Source organism: Populus alba, chromosome 7, assembly GCF_005239225.2.
Source record: "Populus alba chromosome 7, ASM523922v2, whole genome shotgun sequence".
Classification (NCBI taxonomy): Eukaryota; Viridiplantae; Streptophyta; class Magnoliopsida; order Malpighiales; family Salicaceae; genus Populus; species Populus alba.
Window position 1 is genome coordinate 3,898,180 of NC_133290.1, and position 22,537 is coordinate 3,920,716.

A 22,537-nucleotide genomic window follows, 5' to 3' on the forward strand; every position below is an offset into this window, starting at 1 on the left:
AAAAACCTTTGTAGCTTGACTTGCTATTTCCATATTTGTCTTCTCCCGTGGATCTTTGTCATTGAACTTGAAGTTCATGCGTGGTGGCATCCATTAAGGAGAACGTGGGCATTGCAGTCCTCCCCCATTTGATGAAGCTTGCGGTCTGTCCACCAAGCAAGCCCTCGGTGAACACCTGTCCGACACCTGTGCTCCTTGACCCTGGCAAGATGGGAAGAAAACCATGGGCAAGAAGAATCTTTTTTCGACATATTTCAATATATTGAGTGCTGATTTGATGGACTCAAAAGTATTATTGCTTCCAAAGACGAGTGGGAGAGATTCAAACAGCACTTAAAGTAAGATCCAAGAACACAGCACGTCCTGTACATCAAGTCAGACCAGTAATGGCCAACAATGGAGCTTCACGTGCAGGTCTGCTGCTGGAATCAAAGATTTCTTCTGCAGCTAGCCAGTGACGCAATTATCATAACACAGCAGTAAGTTTAACGGTGAAGAGGGTTTCTCATATTTCTTTTTTTCGAGTTAAAATCTTGAAACAGTAATTGGGAGTGAGTTAGTTTTTTAAAATATATTATTATCAGGTCACTGTAAGGGATACAGCAATAAAATGGTTTTATAAAAACACTGAATGTCTGTGGACTCATAATTAAGTTGATGTAAGATACCTTCCAAGAAAGAAAAAAGTGACACAATTATGATTGAATGCCTCTTTTACAATCTGTTTGTTGGAATGGGAAAAGGAACAACAGAGAACAGAGAAAAGAGGGGTGGTAATTGAAGGATGAAAGGACATTTTTCCAGCAGAATGGACGAACACTATCTGTACCCTCGGATTAAAATAAAGGATTTATTTCTAATTGATCCCATTAATCTTCTTAATTTTAAGAGAAGGGGACCCATTTTGTTTTCTTATTTCCCAAATAAATTGAAACAGAGTAACATGGGAGCTTGCCATGTGATTGTTAAATAAGGACATTTCAAACTCAAACACGCAAATTATTGGCTAAATCTCATTAAAAATAATAAAAAAAATAACATAAATTTCATAAAAGAAGAAGAAGAAGAAGCAGAAATACTAAGATAAATAAATAGATAATAATAATAATATTTTTTTCATGTGAATATAGAATCAATAAATAGGATCAATTACCATGCACCAAGTCCATTTTGTTCTCCAATAAATATATAGCAATACATCTTTTTTAAGCGTTCTACCACCTTCGGCACCATTAATTATTTTATGTTTGGAACTGTGTTAATACACGTTTTAAAAATGTGTTTATCAAAAATAAAAAAAAAAAAAAATATTTAAATATATTTGTAAATTAAAAGCAATTTTAAAAAAGTACACTGCAAACCAAAAAGCTTCATGATAATGGATTCCATCTTTCACAGATTTTCTGGGATGTAGTTGTATGCCAGATATCTACCTTTCAAAATGACTTTTCTTTATTTGATTCTTGGACACGAAGAAATTAGAAGACCTATGTAACTTAGAGAAGCCAAAAATCCTTCAGATCTCATTGTCTCGGTGGGGAACAATCAAATGTAACATCGGGTTGGCTTTGCTGCCCCATGATAATGATGCTACCATGACACCACAAATTTAAATGTTATCTTGAGACACCATCGTGACCAATGTATGCTGAGAAATTAAAAGGGATGAAGGGTAAAAACTAAAAAGAAAAGTGCAAACCATGATTGAAAGTTTCCTTTAAAAGAAGGATGATTACAGGCACCAGAGCAAAGAAACCGATTGGCACAAACCAAAATATGGATGTTGAGAAGGTCTTTCACATGACAGGAGGTACTGGAGATAATAGCTATGCCAAAAACTCCTCATACCAGGTCTATAATCCTCTCCATCTTCCACTAGTTAATGTTCTAGCTCTGTAATTTGTGTCACTTAACTCCTTTCTGCACTTATTTTTCCTTTCATTATCTCGTTTTTGTTGACAGAAGAAGGTATCTGACATGGTCAAGCACATAACCATGGAAGCATTACAAGAAGTCTATCTTGCACTAGCACCAAAGAGCTTAGGCATAGCTGACCTGGGTTGCTCCAGTGGATCTAACTCATTATCAATCATCAAAGATATTGTTGAGGCTGTGGAAGCAGCAAGTTGTAAAATCATGATCCCGGCGCCTGAGTTTAGAGTGTATCTTAATGATCTTCCGACTAATGACTTCAATTCAATCTTTAAGTCGTTGCCGGATTTTTACAGGGACCTTAACAAAGAAAGAAGTGATGGGCCTCCCTTGCTTTTCATAGCAGGTTATCCTGGTTCATTTTACGGGCGACTTTTCCCCAACGATTGCTTGCACTTTGTTCATTCGTCATACAGTTTGCACTGGCTTTCCAAAGTAAGGTTTTCCCCTTTCTTCTCTCCTTTCTTGAGTTGCTTAGAGCACTTTCTCAGAGTTGGTCTTTCTTATTGCTTAGCTATGCATATCAATCAAACATGTCATGCAGGTTCCTCCATCACTTTATGATAAGCAAGGCAAACCGATTAACAAGGGCAGCGTTCACATCTCTGAATCAAGCCCTCCACTTGTATCCCAAGCATACTATGCGCAGTTCCAAGAGGACTTCTCCTTGTTCCTTCGTTCGAGGTCTGAAGAACTTGCTAATGGAGGGCGTATGGTGCTGATAATGTTAGGAAGAATAGGTCCGGATCATGTTGATAGAGGCAACTCATTCTACTGGGAACTCCTTTCAAGATCTCTTTCCATTTTGGCTACCCAGGTCTGTCTGCGTCTTTCTTTATGTGGGCCATATTGATCCACTGATATTCATACGAGGCTCTAATGTGTGGAATGTGGGTCATATTGATCCACTGATATTCATACGAGGCTCTAATTTGTTGAACACAAATTATGTGGGTCATATTGATCCACTGATATTCATATGAGGATATAATTTGTGGAGCGCAAAAAAAAAAAAAAAAAAGTTTTTGCAAGTGAGAAAATTGTAAGTGATCATAAATGATATTAATTTTTTGCAGGGGGAGATCGAGAAGGAAGACATAGATTCTTATGATGTACATTTCTATGCACCAACCAAGGATGAAATGGAAGCTGAGATAAGGAGAGAAGGTTCCTTCGAATTGGAAAGATTAGAGATGTTTGAAACAGAGAAGGAACTGTACAAGGTTAGTGACAACTATGGAACAGAAGTTGCAATGACAGTTAGGGCTATCCAAGAATCCATGCTTTCCCACCATTTTGGAGAAGGAATTTTAGACGCTTTATTTGACATCTATGGAAGAATGGTGGAAGAGGAAATGCTTAAAGAAGAAATTAATCCCATTACTTTTGTTGTAGTTCTTAGAAAATTATAAATGATAATTATGGCCATGAAAAAGTTCCTGAGTTATTGCATCTTTTTTTCTTGTATTTAAATATGAATGTCAACCTGTTTTAACTTTTGAAATTAAATAGTAGTGAAAATTTCCAAATTTAATCATTCTCCAACCCGTGGAAAAAATTAATTCAAGACACTATTTCTCTGGAGTTTCTTTTGTTAGTACTGGCGCGAGTAATAAATTGAATTTAAGATGTCAAAAAGATAAAAAAAAAAAAAGCTTTTTTCTTATATAAAATTAATATTGGTGGATTAACCTGATGGCTTTGCTTTAATCCATCAAGGTTCATCGGTTAGGATCAAAACCATACATCAAGAGTTTCTCTATCCTAAGTTCCTATAACTTTCAATTTTAGCACTAAATTAATGTTAGGTGAGAAAGGGAAGAGAAGATACATGAAAGTGCAAAAATACGCAAGTTTTTTTCATTTAAAGGAAGTGTTTGAACTCGAGATCACTTCAGAAAATGAGAAACAATAATTTCTTTAAAGTTATAATTTATTAGTGAAAAATGACCATGTTAGAAAACAAAGAATGCTCACAACACTTTTCTTTTGGGTTTTCGATAACCTAAGGTGATGTGAATTAGTGAGTTTCTGGTAACCTAAGGTGATGCAAATTAGTGAGTATTATCAAAGAATATCTGCAACTAAAAGGATCAAATATAAATTGATTGGGCCATGTATCAATTAGGTTTATAACAATGTCTGCAACTAAAAGGATCAAAGATAAATTGATTGGGCTGATTCTAGTTATTTGGGTTAACAAGTTGCAACTTTGACAAATGAAATATTTATATATTTATTGGGTCATATCTGAAGCTACAAGAAAAATTTTGCTATAATTCTAATAGGACTGGAAACTAGATATATCAAGTTTTTTATCCATATATGATAAGCCTAGTAATTCATTAAGAGAGAGAATGACATGCTTAAAGTTAGGCCATAAGTTATTATACGAGTTTTGTTATTTATTTCTTTTATTTAGTTGAAACTCCTTTGCTATAAGGAAAGCATAGGTGACATTAATTGAGATTATTTTGACAAGTGTTTTCGTGTTAGCAATGTGTGTTTCCTTTTGTTTTGTGGATTTCCACATTCGCAAAGTTTTCTTATCATTTAAGAACATTAAAAGCGGCTTTGGACTTATTTTTCTCAATGCATAGTTTTACGCTAATAAATATAATTTTTTATTTGATTTTTGGACCAAACTATAATTTTACCACTAGATTTAAGAGATATTTTTATATATCTTATTAAAATTTCATAGCGATCGGACATATGAAAGACCTTGAGGTAAGGTCTATAAGCTGCTATGCTAGATTTGTATTTGTTTTCTAGTTGATTTAAGATTTTTTTTTTATTTTATTTAGAAATCTTTTGTTATTTTCCAACTTTATTCAGGATATTTTACCTAATATAAATAGAGTTATTTAGCTTCTATTTAGAATTAAAATAATAATAATTAGAGATGCATTGATTATTCATAAATAAAATTTGTGTGAAAGAGTTTGCGTTCACTCTTAGTTTCTCATGGAACTACTCTAACTTATCAACGAATTAATTAAGTTTCGTGACATCTTTCTTATACTTGTCGTTCGCATCTCAATTATAGGCATTAAGTGGGGGTTGGTTACTTATAGTATTGTTGTTTTGGTACAAGTTATGATTATGTCAAACTCAATTCCAAACTTGATATTAGCTTTATGGGGAACGATTGATTTAACTGTGAGTTTTTAAAACTTTATATCTACGGGTTCGCATCATAAGATGACTTAAAACTAAGCAATAGGCGATGCATCTTCTACTTCAAATTCCTCTATCCTTTACAATAGATAAAAAAACATGATACGGTAAAATGTATTCGTAACATTGATACATTCTTATACTATATTAAAAAAAAAAAAAAATTGAATCCTTGCAATATATTTGTTAATGTATATGTCATGTAGTCAATTGTTTGGTTACACTTGACAATATTGACTTTGTTCATGTAAACAAATTTAATTTTATAAAGACTTATTTATCTTTAATATTCATCAAATATTTGATTATTGAATCTATAGTAAAGATAAAGTTATTTGGACAAAAATAATTTGAAAGAAATTATAAAGTTTGTTATATTATCGAATTCTTATTGCATCAAAGCATTGTTTCTAAATTTTCCTGGTCAATACTCTACTAAGACCGATCGAATATTAATTAGAATTGTTAAGACTAATACATATTATGTTTGTTTTTTTTTATGAAAGGAAACAATTGTTCTTATAAGCTGAGGTATGAATGATACATATAACTAATATGCAGGTGTTTGTTAGGTGACATGTATACTAAACTAACCCGCATGAGAATTCTATATGGAGAGATCACTTGTTCTTATAGAAAGGCTAATATGACGGTTGTGTAAGTGATCCTTAGACTTGAGTCACTAAGTTATCTTATATAATAAGTGTTATGCTTTGATCCTGTTACATGTTGTCCTACTCAAGGGTAATAAACGAGCAAATATTGAGTACAACATGAACTATATAAAGATATTTAAGTAATCAAGAGAGGATTTATCACCCTATATGAATTAGAGAAAATGTTTCATCTATTCTCAAATAGTATGGATTGTAAATCCTTATGTAAGGTAGAATGAGATTTGAAAAGAATTTTAAATCTTATTCAAAAAGTCAATAACTATGGTGTTGAGAACAAACATGAATTAACAGAGTAGACACACTTCATATAATAATATCTAAATAAGAAGTATTGTTGATAAAGAGATAATAATTACACTAATAATCTAGTAATTTAAATATTAAGTCAAACAACTTATGACTTTTCTAATATTTGAAGAATCATGACAGGTTGGTAGACATTGTATTTGATCTTCCAATATAAATTAATTAATTGTTAAATAGATTATAAATTAATTTATTGATTTATTTAATCCTATTTTATTTAGGAATGTTATTTATATTTGGGTCAACTTATTAGGGAACCTAATTGGTCACACACATATAAATTATTGGTTAGAAATTAAAATAAGATGATTAATCAAGTGTGACTTGATTATAAATAAGTTTTAGAAATTGAGGACTAAAACATAAGTTTATACAAGGAATTACAATAATAGACCTAGAAAAGTTAAGTAAGGACTATATTGAATAAATTTCAGAAATTATCCTGAAATAACAAATATGATATTATTTAAAGGACAAATTGATATTTTATCCTGTATAAGGTATTTTAGATTTTCTTATAAATAGAATGTTATGCCTCTTATTTTTTTAATAAAAAATAGTACAACACAATTAAAAAAATAGAATAATATAAAAATCTAAAAAACATAAAAGAAAATAGCTAATACTCAAAGGAATAATAATCTCTCTTTTCTAAAAGAATTTACAAGATTTTTCACTAGTGGTTCGTGTGAACTACCATTAAATGTCGGACACTTGCACAACTTGTGATTTGCGATAACCTAGCCTGAAAGCAATTATTTAAAGCTGAAAAAAAATATTTGATCTTCAAGTAATATTTATATAAGCCTTAAACAAATCTAGATATGTCTAATGAGATCTTAGAACTCTTAAAATATTTTTAAAGTTTATTGTTTTCACGTCGTATATGTGTTTCTAGAAACCAAATAACAGTGTGGGTTTTAAAGCTAATAAAGAACTACACAACCTGGGCATACTCAAAATCCACGATCATTAAGTAAGCATTCATATAAAGAACATCATTTTAGAAATTAGCAAGCAGGATGTCCTCAAAAGAAAGAGGAATGTCCTTTTAAGAAATAGAATGATCAAAAAGATCCCCTTCCTTATATTATCCTAGTTTGTTAAAGGTTATGGTTTCACTTATTTTGATATTTGGTCAAACTAGACAAAAAACTCAATAAAACAAAAACTAGTATGTACATTATCTCGAGAAGTAGAGTAATTAAGAACATCTACCTCCATAACTTATCCTAGTTTGTTATAGGTTATCATTCCACCTATTTTAGTTCTAGTCAAACAAGACAAAAACATCGATATGATCATATTAAATGACGTTAATTATGAAAGTTATCAATCTTAACCACAATCCCACCAACATCATCATGACATGACCACTGTAATTAGCACCACCAAGTTACATATACTATTTCTCTACTACCACCATCACTTTAGTACCATCAAGGGTGTGCAAGCAATTGAAATCATTTCATTTGATTTCTAAATAATTTATTCAACTTGTTTTTTTTTCTTAAAAAAGAAATAATAGAATTATTAGCCCATTCTAATACTTGAATAGATTAACATTTAGCCCAAAGGGGGGGAAATAGAATGGGGTGTGGCTGTGATTTTTGTGTCATAAGAATATGCATGTTGACTATCTAAGATGAATTGTCAAAAACTCAATATGAGTTGCGATCTAAAACTCATTACGAGTTAGGTTTTTCATGTGGGTACGTTTTCCTTCATGATACAAATCCTTGTTCTTCTTTTTTTTGCTACAAGCCTAAATTTCAAGCAATTTTAATCTTTCCTCCAGGGTTAAAATTTAGTAGAACATTTGCTCGATTTCTTAGATGTATCAATGAAATGTGAAGAAATTGAGCCAAAACTACTTTATAATTTATGGAAAAAAAAACTTGAGGTTTTTCAAATCCTTTATTTCTTATCTTAATCTTGAGAAATTTATTCTCTTTAAGGTTTTTTTTTAAACTGTTTTTATCTTGAAGTTCTATATATAAAACAAATTTTCATTTGAGAATTTCAACACAGACTGATTTGGGAAATGATTTATAATTCTATCTATTTGTCATATGAGTGAGAAATAATATCATTTCAGATTGATTAAACAATAATTAATTTATCCAAAGTATAATTCAGACAACAATCAACATATTCGTGTAAATTGTTACTTGTAGCTTCTTAAATATATAGCTTGTCAAACATGAAAAGAAATGCACTCCATTTCTCCTTGTCATTCTAATTAAAGCCTTATATAGAGTAAATTAAAAATAATAATAATAAGAGACACAATTTATTATGAATTGGAACATTGATTTATCATTTTCTTGTTCTTTGATTTTTTTTGTTTTGATCATTGAACGTTTTTTGTTTATTGTGGATTGGATCTTGACAATTTGTTTTGCTTTGTTTTCTATTGGGTTCTCGCGGTATCAAAAAAACACAACGACATTGAGTTAATGTTCAATTTTGCATGAAATATTCGGATTTATTGTTTGCGAAAAATAATGAGGGGACCAAAATTAAATGTGACAAAAAATGAAAGGTTTTTTTTTTCTAGCATTGTTAATTCAACGCCTTTTTGAAAGAATTATCCTTAGAATTTTTTCAAAATTCTTTTTTGTCCCATTAGTTTTACAATTATATGTTTTGGTCAAAAAATTAATTCATGTTTTGGTCTTTAAGTTTAGAGAAAAGAGAGAAAGCCGCTAGAAAATATATATAAAAAAAAGTTGTCAACTGGTCACTATTCAATGACATAAAAGGCCAATCTTTTTATCAATGAGTTCCATTTCATGAGAAAAGTTTAATTTAGATATTTTTTTAGCATTCATCTTAATAGAAAAAATAGATCAGGGTTGAGAGAGAAAAGATTTTTCTTGGTTTTGGATTTCCATATAAATCTATTGTTTGGATGTTTTGACTTAAGTAATTGGTTTCTTGATAATCTAATGATGTTTATTAGGTTTTTTAGGTAAAAAAAAAAAGCTTGAAATGATTTTTGGATCCAAAAAACCCCTGCTTGAATTTTCGACCATTGAATCTAGGCAAGCAGATGACATGTCATATACTTTCATTTAAGAAAAAAAAAAAGGACAAACAACAAGTTGTTTTCCCATTTATAAAAATAGAGTTAGGAGTGTGGGCCTAGCCTTCCAATCCCACACGCATTTGGCTTTCTTTTTTATGTTCCAACCCAACTGACCCAATAAGGCCACGAGACTGGACTCCTTTGGTGATTTGTTTTTAATTTATATTCATTGAAATTAAATAAATAAAAATATTTTTAGGATAATATTTTATTAGATATTGGTTCAAGTTTTACTTTTTTTAATAAGATTATATTTTTTTTATCATACCAACAATCAAGTAATTTTATGATGCTTGTGAAGTAATTAATGATATTGTATTAGTTATTTTCTAGATCCACTTTAAAGAAATAGAGAGATACAACTAAGAGAGAGAAACCCTATATCAAAATATTATTATCACTCTTGGTGGGTCATGAATTTTATATTCTTGTTTATTTTATATTTACCCTTTCTTTAAAGTATGTAATGGAGTAATTAATATGCATGTACTACTTACTCTCTAAATATCATAAATTTTTTCCAACAATTGTTCTTTTTATACAACCATTCATGATTCTTTTTTTTTTTAATATATATATTAATTTATTCATTGTATTTTTTGAACATGTATATTATAATTAAATAAAAATTGAATTCCAAGAATTTCCCCTCTCCATCAAATGAGCATTTTGTTGTTCTCATATTTCTTTTATACATTCGAGTCAAGATTATAAAAACATTGTTTTTTTATTTATTAAAACTTGCTTTATGATTCTAATAAGTTGTTATGTCAAAAACAAATATTCTAATGAATAAAATGCAAAAAAAAAAAAAAAACACATTTAATGAGATAACATGGTTTTTTTTTAAAAATTTATATGTGTTTTTTTTTCTTTTTTTTTCATTTAATCTAGATGATTTTTTTATATATATATTTGCTCTAATTGATTTAATTTTTTATCAGATTAAGAACCCTGGATAAAAAAAAATATTTTTTGGAAAAATACATTAATAAGAAAAGGAGAAATTATAATAGAAAAATTCAATTGAATTGAATTGAAATTATTATTTCTTTTTATATAAAAAAGTTATCAATGCCTAATTATAAAATATTAAAAATTATTCTGTCTTTAGAAAGGTCACCAAGTCAGTACAATCTATTCAATTTACAGAACCAGACACAATTAGAAAATAAAAGGATCAATCCACGCATGCACTAGATCAACCTCGTGTGAGACTACTTTACACCTGGATAGCAGATAAAACTTGCTTAATTAATTAATCATTAATCCTACTCGCGAGGGATCTTGTCTCGAGTATTGACAAATCTGAAATCACCAAATCTTAACAGCATGTGGACTTAAGAATTATAATAGAACTTCAAACATAAAATTTTGTGTGTTCTTATCACTAGATCTGGTTTTATTTTATTTATGGTATTTGTCTAATTTATCTTGTGATTTTCTTGATTTAAACTTGTTATTTAATTATTCTTCTTGTTTTTCTACTCTTTCACGAGTATTGGTGTTATGATAAAAACATTACGCAAATTTTTAATAAATGGATGTTCGTTCACTTGTAAAATATATATATATATTTTTTTTATTTTAGATTTGAATTCTAAATCTTTAGTTCTAAAAAAGAATTTACTGTATGTTTTTTAAACATTTTTAATATGGAATTTATATGACATGTAAATTCGTTTCATTCTCTATATTTAGAAAATCCTTGGTCTCCTGTATATTGGTTGTCTTGAGATATATATATATACATAGATGACGAAGTCTTCCTACTTTTAATAAGTTCGATAAAATTTCAATATATATATATATATATATATATATATATATATATATATATATATAAATAGGAGACAACAATTAAAGGCTAGTTAGGCTCTATATATCATATAGACACTAAAAGTTATTTTTGTCGGTGAATTATGAAAGACTAACATCTACTCAATTGGACATTTACTATCAAATTCAAACCCCGATCCATTGTTTCTTTTCGCCATGGTTGTTGAATATAATGCCTGCTAGTCTCTCTCCCGGCAATGTTGTCAGCCCCTGCATTTGTTTTTCAGCTCTTAAATCTTTATGTTCATCGAATCCTTAGAGATCACTCATATATGGAAGATGGTGCTTGAACAAATTAAACAGCAAAGAAACTCGTCCATTCTCATGGAACAGGGCGAGGCGAGCTAGGTCACCTTGCGCTACAGCTTTGAGGCAGGAAGGGGACAAACACCAAATATTTCATGACATAGCACAGTGGCACCTACTGCTAGGCTGAAAGAAAGAAAGAAAGAAAGTATGTATGGAGGTTGATTCAACAACCTGCCATTGCCGAGCATGCTCGAAGCTAACAATTTGGATAAGAACCCTACACCCGTTTTGTCCTTAATACTTTCAAGATCAACAAGGGTCGCTAGGGTGTCATTCTTTGTTTTTCTCTTTTTGGTTTCCCTTTTGTCAACACTCGGCAATTGTATGTAGACGAGGGCCCCTAGGAATACCTAATGCGTCATATAGTTTACATGCACGACACTTGGGATTTTGCTGGTGACTCCTTTTTCTTCTCGATAAAGAATAATATAAAAAAAAAAATAAAGCTCAAGCGTGGTTCACTGACCGTACATCCAATTCACTATTCACTGCGATATGTAATTATGATTTTTCCAAAAAAAAAAAAAACAAACGTATTGATACGGAAGGTATTTTGGTTTTTTACTGTACTATTAGTCATTAAACACATGATTGGAGTCTAATTATTTTTTTTTATATTTTTTAACATAGTAAAATGATATTATAGCATTTTTTAAAACTTGTTTAGAGGGATGAAATGTGGGCAATTTTATCTTACATGTTGATTAATTATTATTTTTAATGCAAAACATTAATGTCATATTAAGTGCACGCGCTTATGTGCGGAAGACACTCAAGTACTTTAAGCAATCTCCTAATTATAAAAATGTTCATTTGCTTTGTCCTTGGATGAGCACCACTTCAAGTCTTCTTCTCAATAGTGTGATGTTGTTACTCTTTTCAATTTTATAATTATATTTTTTATATTTAATTTTTTTCTTGATCTTTTAATAAGAGTTTTATTAATTTTCAATCTTATTTTTCAATCTAAATTTATAGTATATTATTTTTTTAATTTGATTCTAATTTTTTAATTTTTTTTGTTAAAGTTATTTTTTTTCCATTTAATTGGTTTGCCTCTAATTTTTTTTTTCAACCTTATTTTTTTAATTATAATTTTTTATTTTGGATCTTTTTATGTATCTTTTTCCATCTATCCTATAATATTTGATTTACTAGGAATTGAACTTCACAACTTTTTTATGTATGGTGCCTCTAGTCTTATGACCCGGTCACAGACTTAAAAAGTTAAGATGGGTTGATATATTTTTTTTGCTTTATTTTATTTTTGATTTTGTTGTTTGGCATTACTTTTTTTAAAAGAAAACTGGCTTTATAGTTTTCTTTAATTTCTTTTATGTAAAGTTGTCCCGACCTCATGGCATAGAATGTGGGTTTAACGAGTTAATCCAGACTGACTCGTCTTTTATTGTTTAAATTTCATGTTTATCATGCTAGATCAAGTTAAGTTAACATCGGTTTGTTATCCTTTTTCTTTACTCACACGGGTTTGGACATCATTTTTCCACTTTGGAAAAAAATGTTTTTCACAGGTTATTGTTGTTTCCTTTTTAAAAAACTAATTGTATGTTATTGTTGCTTCTTCTTTTTGTATTTTTTTTCCGTTTCACTCAAATAAAACTAACTTATTGAGTGGTTAAAACTAGACTTTGGTCTTTTTTTTACAAAAAAAAAAAAAAAAACATACTTACAACATCTAAGAATTTTACATAAAAAAAAAATAGCATGGACTAACAACGTAGCGAAGATCCATAACTAGTGATAACTGAAATTGCAAAAATGTATTTGTTTCATATAGATTATGTAATACTATTTTTTTTTCTGGCTCACGGGATAATTTTCAAAACATATTTTTACTTAATTTTATGATTATTAAAATAAGTATTCGAAAACAAAAGTTATTTAAAATATGAAGTAAGAATATATTTATTCAGTCAGAATTTTGTCTTCTTATTTATGTATTATTTTATTTAACGTGGTCATCACCTTCCTTATCAATAAAAAAATAAAACCAATTAAAATAAAATTTCATATGCATTCAAATGATTTAAATTTAGAGGGAAAATGTATTTATTTAAATAAAACACCCTTTTCATTATTCATTTATTTCTTGTTTATTTTGGCAAAAAATTATTTTTTTTTTTCAAAAAGCTTGATTAGTCATATTAAAGCTTATTATGGTCTATAAAATAATTTTTAACCAAGAAAAAAAAAACTCAATTTTTAAGCGATAAATAATTCAAATTTCATATGTAATTATTCATAAATTTATTTTCAATATTACAAAAAAAGAGCTAATCTTATTTAAAAACTATGTCATAATCAAATATTTTTTTAAATATCATTTGTATTTAAAGAAAATAGAAAAAAGGAAAACTAGAAGGTGAGGGGTCATAAAAAAAAAAAAAAAAAAAAGAGCAAGGCACATTTGGGTCTAGAAGGACGGGTGGGCTCGTGAGCCTAGCCTAAGAGAAAAAAGCCTAGCCTCGTGTGCCTGGGTTTTTTTAGATGAATGGACAACATGTCGTCCATTAATATATTTTCTTACCATCTTTAATTATTGAAAAAAGGGGTTCTAAGGGTTTGGTTCCTCAAAACTTGAAAACACCTAAAAAAACATAATAGAAAGCTCAATAATCTTATTTCTAACTTGAAAATATTTTCTAATCCCTCTAGAAATTACAAAAAGCAAACTAAATAAAAAATCTACAAGCTTCAATTTGTTTCTTATGAAATAGTTAAAAGACAAAACCACCTTCATTAAATTCTTCTTTTCAAGATGAATCCATTGACATAATGTTTGGTCTTTTATATGACACATCTCTTAAGACATCATGGAGGTAAACATGATAAAAATAATGTTTGTGGACTAAAATGTAAAAACATAAAACTACAAAGATAAAACATATACAAATCAAAAGCTTTGAGGACCAAAATGTACTCTTTTTGCCTCAGAAAAAAGTAAAAATGCATTGCCCCCCTGATATAAACAGTCCACATTAAATCAAAAGTAGTGCCATTGTGTTGGTTTCCTCGTAACAATATTTCGTGCATTAATCTTGTTTCCACAAAAAAAAAAAAATGGAAATACTGATCATACCTTTATGTTAAGTATAGTTAGTATTATAGGCTCAAGAACATGAGTTTTTGTTGTTTTTCTTCTCCTTGTTGTAATTATTTTCTTATTAGGTTATATGATATTATATATCATATTTAAACAAGACGTAAATTTGTTTGCAGTACTATACTCAGATCCCGTCTTGCCACTATATATTGATCCTTAGAATTTTGTTTTTCTATGGCTCAAACTCTTGACTTTTTTCTGGAAGACGGATACTAAATAGTGCTTGGATTAATTCTATAGATTGATCATGTTGAAAGAGTATTTAACAATTTTATTCTCAAGGACACATCCTCGTGGTTACTCAAACTCAAATCCTCAAAAGAAAGGTGAGGAGGATTTGGGAGAAGAGTTACCCTATAAAGTTAGGGCATGTTTAGAAATATGATTGTGGTTGCTTTTTATGCTAAAATGGATCAAAATGATGTTATTTTAATTTTTAAAAAAATTATTTTTAAAATCAAAGCATCAAGACGTTCCAAAACATATAAAAAAATATTTTTTTAGCAAATTTTTTTTTTTTTTTAAACGTGAATACAACTGCGTTTCCAAACATTCTTTTAGTCTCTTGATTTTAAAAAATAAATATCATCTATATCTATTTTTAAAGGATAGTTCTATCTACTTCAGTGGTGTTTTGTATTGTGATCTAATTATATTTTTAAAAATTTTTGAATTTTTTAAATTTTAAATTATTATTTTTTATATTTTTAGATCATTTTAATATGTTAATATCAAAAATAAATTTTAAATGAGAAATTTATTTTAATATATTTTTAAATAAAAAATACTTTAAAAAATAATATATAGATAGACTTGTTATTAATATAATTACAAAATCATACATTTTTCTGAAAACCTCTTCCCTATATAGATAAGTATGGCATAGATTGTAATGTAAATAAGAAGGAAATTATTAGAAAGCATAATTTCTTCAACAACCATTTTTATATTTTATTTTTTGATTAATATGAATATCTGAGTTAGTTTGTATGTACCTTTAACTAATCATACAGGCCATGAAGTTAACTACTATATAAGACTTTAATAATTTTAAAATTTGCGAAACTTGAACTAATAACTTTTAAAATATAAATTTAAAATCTAACTAATTAAGTTATACATCGTAGAGTTACTATTTTCATTTTCTGCTTAAGCAAGTGGCATGTTAAGTACAAATCGCATTACATGATGTTGACCTACTTAGAAGAGCCCAAACAAGATCAAACTTATTCAGGTATATAAGCTTATGTGCTCATGACTTGAAATCTGGCACGACTTTAGACATGTCACTAATCATAGTCTATAAATTAGTAAAAGTAATTAGGCCTCCTAAAACGACAGGGGATCTGTGCTTCTTGCTGGTTGAAGAAAAATGGCCCCTGAGCTGACTCATAATTAGGGGCCTTAAACAACATTAGATATATAAAACCTTGGTGGACTAAAGTATAGGAAGTTCGTACATAAATTTGTCTTGGTGGTCTTGCATAGAATATGATGCCATTACATTAAACTAAGCTACTACTAAAAGAAGTGGGTTTTCAAGACTAAATAACTTAATTAACTTTCATAAGTGGGGTCTTAATTAATTAATAATATTAAAGTCATTAGCAGCAGAAAGAAAAATTCTTCGAAAAGCTAAAACCACGCCTGAGCCCAATCCCTCTAGTTTGTAAATTTGATCAAACCAATCCTACAACTCTAATTAGAGGCAATTTGAGTTCCCTTTCCCAATTATGTTCTACAAATGGCATTCATTTGGCTGTTCTCTAATTAGAGAAATTGGATGGGGGGGCTCAAATCGCCTTCAATTGAGCTAACAAGAGAGGTTGATTTGAACGAATTCAAAAAAATAAAGGATCTAATTCGACAAAAGATCAAAAGTAGAGGGATCACATGTGATTATTAGCCTCAGAAAAGATAAATTTAGCAGAAAAGGAAAATATGCGCTACTTTTTTTTTTTTTTTTTTTCTGTGTTGAATGTGGAAACGCACCCTAAGCTAAGCTGCTGAAGGAGGCTATTATTTATACACTGGTCTTCCATGAGAACAAAGAGAGATCAATTATCATCCCCAACTTTCAAATATATATATATGATAAATGCAAATTCGCAGTAGTGCAGCTACATTACATGATCGCATATTTGCTTTTTGTCTTTTTTTTTCTTTTATCCCCAATTTTCAGCAATAAAGGCAGACCATTTATGAAGCTTTAGCAGAATGATTGGAAGGTTTATTTATCCAGCGGAGATTTCTTTTGAGAGAGCTTATCCAAGTAATGGATAATAGCAAGCTGCCTGCCACATTATATAAACAAACAAATGACATATAAAATATATATATTTCCCCTTGAGAGGGCCGGACTGCTGGCTACCACTCCTAAACACCACGCTAGAGCATGCCTAGCCATCCAGTCTCTTCATAAAAAGAGAGGGCAAAGGTGTTTGACATGACCTTGGGGGGGAGAAAAACATTAGTGAAAGCTAAAGCGGTGTCTTATGTTGGGTAAAATCCCTTTTAAAAAATACAATGAGATAACTAATTCAACCACCCCAATAGCCATTGAAGGTGGAAGTAATCATGACTGCCCAGAGAAAAAGAACAGAAAAAGGGAAGTATTAAAGCAAGGTAGGCAAATTGAAAGATCATGATCAATTCACTAATCAAGAATTATCTAATGTTTCTTGATTAGAAAAACAAAAGTGGCTTTTCCTTGGGAGATTAAAAGGATGGTGAAAGGAAAGTATATTTTGTTAGGGAATTATTACTACATAGTTCTATAATGATTGGTGCTAATATATATCCACTGGAAATCTCTAGCTATTTGCTTCGGGGAAAGCTTTGTGGGACAGTGCTTAACAACACTGCCGCGAAATCTTGGTTTCGAAGACAGATTTTATCATTAATCAATTGCACCAAGAAGAAAATGATGAACTTTCTCATCCCACGGTCTTCCCTTTCAAGAATCAAGCTTGTCATGTCTTAATGATTGAAGAAAGCTGCCTAATAGCAACAGAAAGAGGCTTGGCTAGCCTAAGTTGACAGTTTAACCACTTGTGCTTCTGTCTTGATCATTACTAGTGTCTTTCTAACAAAAGGGTATGCCCACATTTCATTTTGGGTCCTCGATAATTGCAAATCTTGCTTGATGAGTTGCAAGCATTCACCTTAGAAACCCAAAATGAAGATGTAGCTCCCTCTATAGGAGAAAAGGTAAGAAAATCAATGAGTTTGAGACTGAGTTGAATCATCCATAGACAATGAACCTCAAGCTCTTGGTAATCAAAGACAAGATGATAGAAAAGTCCAAATAACATTAATCGACATCTAAGAAAGTAGATGTGGTTTTAGAATTTAGCAACATTGTGAAGAAAGACTAGGTAGGTAGGTCTTTACAGCTAGTTCATGTTGATATCAATCAATCATAAAAGCATATGTGCAATTTTGGAATACATTATTCAGTTTTGTACATATGTTATTTATGTGCTATGAGGTTTATATTTTTATTTCAATTTTGAAAGTATTTTATTCATTAATATGCACTGTAATTTTAATAGATCTCACCAAAAATTCTTTTTTTAATTCTTGGTTAAAAAAAACTATAATTTATTATTTTTTAAAGCAATCTTTTTATCATAAAAACTATCACGAAACATAACTAGTCTCACGTGACAGCATTATAACAGCAAAAGAAGAAGAAAGAAATTCTCACCACCTTACACTTCAGGTTTCAACAAACCGAGCCTTCTTCTTTCATTTTCTCTTACACCCTTTATTTTTATTTTATTTACTGATGGAGGACAAAATAAAAACTCAAGTTAATTTGCATGTTTGACTGGCTTAACAATTAAAATCAGTGGACATAATTTCAATCAAGTTAGGCTCGAAATTGCAATGAAAACAGGAAAATCAGAAATTCATAGATTTTATTTATCTCTCTTAACATTGTTTCTCAATTTCAGCAATATCTGTGATCTGATTTTGAACAACAACAGACATGGACTCTTGTCGACGAAACATCAAATTCCTTGCAATGAACTCATCAACGGCACGCTGGAATTCTTCATCACTCAACTCGTTCTCTCTGCAAAGCAAATTCTCCTCTCCTGACCCCAACTTCTCTGTCTCCGATCTCCGCAGCAGCTGCTTCTTCTCCTTCACATAATTCTTCTTCTCCATCTTCTCCGACTTTGTCCTCCGAAATTTCCTTTTTTCGCAGTCAGAATCCAAGTCTGAATATATTTCCGCGTCAGGAGCGTGATCTTCATCCCCATTTTCACGGTTGCGAGTGGAAGTATTCTCTTCGGAGATGACGATATGTTTTTCTTGGAACACTACTTCCTCCTCTTTTGTTGTTGTCTCCATCTCTGTCGCTGTCGCTGTCGCGGCATGAGACAATAACAAATCAGGATTCTCTGAGAGAAATGGCTTTGGACAGTTGCGGTTGCTGTCAGTGTTTTTTACTAACTCCTCGTACAGTTGAGTATCAGCATTGTCTGCGCCGTGATTCTCGCCGGAGAATCGGCCGGACTTCGCTATCAAGGTAGCAATTATCCCATTAGAAAGCAAGAAAACAAAGAGTGGGCTGGCTATTATGCCGGCTAGATACCGGAGAAACTCCCCGGAAATCTTGACAGCAAATGGAAGCTTGTTAAAGATCCATGAGAAGAGGATTAAAGCAAGACAGAATTCCAGTAAACGAAACACTTTTGTTAAGGTTTGTAAGTTGTTGTATTTCAGCATTGCATTAGCTTTCTCTGCTTTTACAGTATCAAAATTGTTGAAATCCATTTCTTGATCTTACAAAGAGAGTGAAGGATTGGACTAAAGAAGAAAGATTGAGCTAAAAATGGGTTCTCATGGAAAGGAAAATCTTTGTTCAAAAAGAGCGAGTGAAACACAAAAGAGACACAGAAGAGTCTAAAAATTAAGGGAGAGGATTTGTGATCCAGCGAGTGCTTACTTGAGTCTCAGAGAGAACTGAACCTTCCTTGGAGTGGACAGATGTTTTCCTTTTATATTTGCAAACAAGAGGAACAGAGTTACACACAAACTGATTAGCCTTTCCAGAATTTTTTTATTATTATTTTTAATTAATGGGGATTTGTTTACACAAAGTGTTTAAGAGTCCTGAGGGTGACCTGATTTTCAGACAGGCGTGGATTATTGCTTCTTAAAGTGGGGCCCAATTGATATGCCACGTCGATTATTTTATATTTTTTCCCCTTTTCTTTCGGCATTGAGTCTGTCTTTTTGCTCGTTTTGATAGCCTTTAGATCTTTTGGTTGCTAGACTGAAGTTGCTTGTAGCCGTGGGATGCTAGAAATTTTCAATTCTAAATAGTTATTTGGCTATTCTTGTTGCCTGCCCCGTGAATCGGGTCAAAAATCAATTCTAGCATACTAAAAAAAAAAACATGTAGGCATCGTTCAAATTTTTGCAGGCAATGGAAAATCTAAAATGCAAATCGAAAACTTGATTCATGTGTATAATAAAATTAATTATTATTATTATATACATTAATTAATAAATAAAAACTTGAAGCTTGACATGTAATCCACGCATCCTATAACTAAAGTTTTGAAACTTGACCTGGTCTGTGTTATGAGTTTTGATCAGATATGGTTATTTGGGTCAATTTCTGATTTTTTAAAAAAAAATTAAAATAATATTATTTTAATAAAAAAAAATCAATGGATTGCAATTAAGTTTTTGACCGGGTGTTACCAGATTACCTCAGGTTTTAATTTTTCTTATTTTTTTTTTAAATCCAACTCCGAAATTGATCGGATTTCGAATCGACCCACCAGACCGATTTCAAAACTATAATTATAACAAACAAATATAAACAACTTTTTAGTTTAAATTCAAAACAATGTACAATCCAAGAATGAAATATATATATTTAAAAAAAAAAAGGACTAAAAAAAAGCAGAATGCTATTGTGGTTCACAGAATTTTATGAGTGTGTGCATGGTATATTTGCTATGCATTTATTTTGTTAGTTAATGATATTTATGCAATCTGTGTCATTCTTGCGAGTCTTGGTTTAGTAATGTATATATATAGAATGAATTTGATTTATAAACCATTTTTAGGATCTAAAATATATGGTTATAAGAGCCTTTCCGAGATTGAATTGTTCAAGGTTCGAGTAGTTGGTGGAGGGTCTGGATATGTATTAACCTAATTTTTATTTTAAAAAAAAAATTCTAACAGTATTATTTTGATAAAAAAAAAATTAATTTTTTTACTGACAATATCAAGGATAAGCCTCAAGTCAGTTGATTTGTCAAATTAAATTTTAGGCGGTGGGTTGCAAGGTTATTTGACAAGTCCGATCTCGAGTGTCTTTATAAACCTCCAATCAAAAATAGATAAATTTAAGTTAAATAAAGTAATTATTAATTAAAAAATAATAAATTATAAAAAAAAATCTTATCAATTGAGATGGATATTTTTAGAAGATTAATTTAAAATTTTAAAAAGATAAAGTAATAAAATAGTATGTGAAATATTAGTTAACGATAAATCATGAAAATTCCCGAACTAGGTAAAATATAATAATTTAAAGGGGAAAATTTTTGTAAATTGTATAATATTATGTGTAAAATAGAAGAAAATATTAAATAAATCAATGCATGATTATTTGCATAAAAAATGTCGAATTTTAATGTAATTCTCGCGCACAATCATGATATTGGGACTAAAAATGGTAAAAAAGTTTAGAATATTTTTTTTATGATAATTATAAATATGAATCTTCAAAGAATTAGTCTAAAATCTAAGATAATTTAAGTGAATTATATGGTATGTGAAATTCAGATTTTTAATGTAAAATTTTTAATTATTCAGTTTTACAATATTTAAATGTATCTCTCAATCCAACCGTTGAATTGGACTTACATTTTACGCGAGTGTCTTAAAATATTTGTTTTATCTTACCTTAAAATTTAAGATCAATCAACGTTTGTAAAGGTTTTAAAAATAAAAATACGGTGTCAAGTCAATGCAATAAATTGAAATTTAAGAGGTAAAAGTTTGGGATATAAATAATTATTAACTCATGAAATCTAATGTAACTATGCTTGCTGTTAGTGTTCATTAAAAAGAGAGAAAGAGGCTTTTTCTCATGTCTTTCTTTAAAAATAATTTGAGAAATTTTTTGAAATTGTTAGATTAAGCTAGTAAATAGGTTTGTTAGGTAAAAAAAATATATTTAGACGGAAATTAAAAAATTTGGTTGAAAAAGAGGAATTTAAAAGACAAGTATTAATGATGAAGAAAAAATAATAATTGAAGCATTAAATTCAACACAAACACTGTTGTACAAAAACCTTGGATTTCTAATATCCACTCATTTGCGTGTTTTACAAAGATAGTACGGATTTAAACACTTGTATAATGGCGAAAGTCCTCGGAAAAAGACGTACGAGATAAAAAAAACACCCTTCTATCATGTCAGCATTAAAGTTTGATGAACAATTCAATAAACAAAACTTGCAAGTTATTACGCCGGTTTATTTTTGTATTTTAAAAAAAATTAATGTTTTTAAATTAATATATATTTTAATATTTTTAAATTATTTTAATGTATTAATATTAAAAATAATTTTTAAATAATAAAAAAATATTAATTTAATTTATTTTTAAATAAAAAACAACATTAACTATATTTTCAAACATCATGAACGTTTTAATTGAAAGCTTTTACTATGTGCTCCAAATGCCTGATGGCTCTGGGTTCAACAATTATTTTATAATTTTATAATTTTTTTTAATTTTAAATTACTTTTTTTTATATTTTTAAATATTTTTGATGTATTGATGTTAATAATAAAATTTAAAAAGTAAAAAATATTATTTTAATATATTTATAAATAAAAAAAACATTTTAAAATGCACACATAGCACGTAAACAGCTAAACAATCTACGCCAACGTGTGGTCTGTGTCAAACAGCATCTATCAAGAACATGCCTCCTTTTCTCTTTCAAAAAAACAGAAAGAAAGAAAGAAAAAAAAGATTACCAAGAGTAAATAATGTGCGCCTGAACATGATAAGATGCAGTCGAGGGCTTTT

The 22,537-nt window shown here is 29.7% G+C and overlaps 2 protein-coding genes across 2 annotated transcripts; one reads left to right on the forward strand and one right to left on the reverse strand.

Annotated features, from left to right (window-relative positions):
- The first annotated feature begins 1,551 nt into the window (after positions 1–1,551).
- Positions 1,552–3,379, forward strand: LOC118063296 (probable methyltransferase TCM_000336). Its single transcript, XM_035077310.2, has 4 exons — positions 1,552–1,851; positions 1,963–2,367; positions 2,477–2,749; positions 3,009–3,379. The coding sequence occupies exons 1-4, from the start codon at positions 1,729–1,731 to the stop codon at positions 3,342–3,344; spliced, it is 1,137 nt and encodes a 378-aa protein (XP_034933201.1). The 5' UTR covers positions 1,552–1,728; the 3' UTR covers positions 3,345–3,379.
- Positions 3,380–18,394: 15,015 nt separating this feature from the next.
- Positions 18,395–19,246, reverse strand: LOC118063354 (uncharacterized). Its single transcript, XM_035077376.1, has one exon. The coding sequence runs from the start codon at positions 19,244–19,246 to the stop codon at positions 18,395–18,397; it is 852 nt and encodes a 283-aa protein (XP_034933267.1).
- Positions 19,247–22,537: the final 3,291 nt, after the last annotated feature.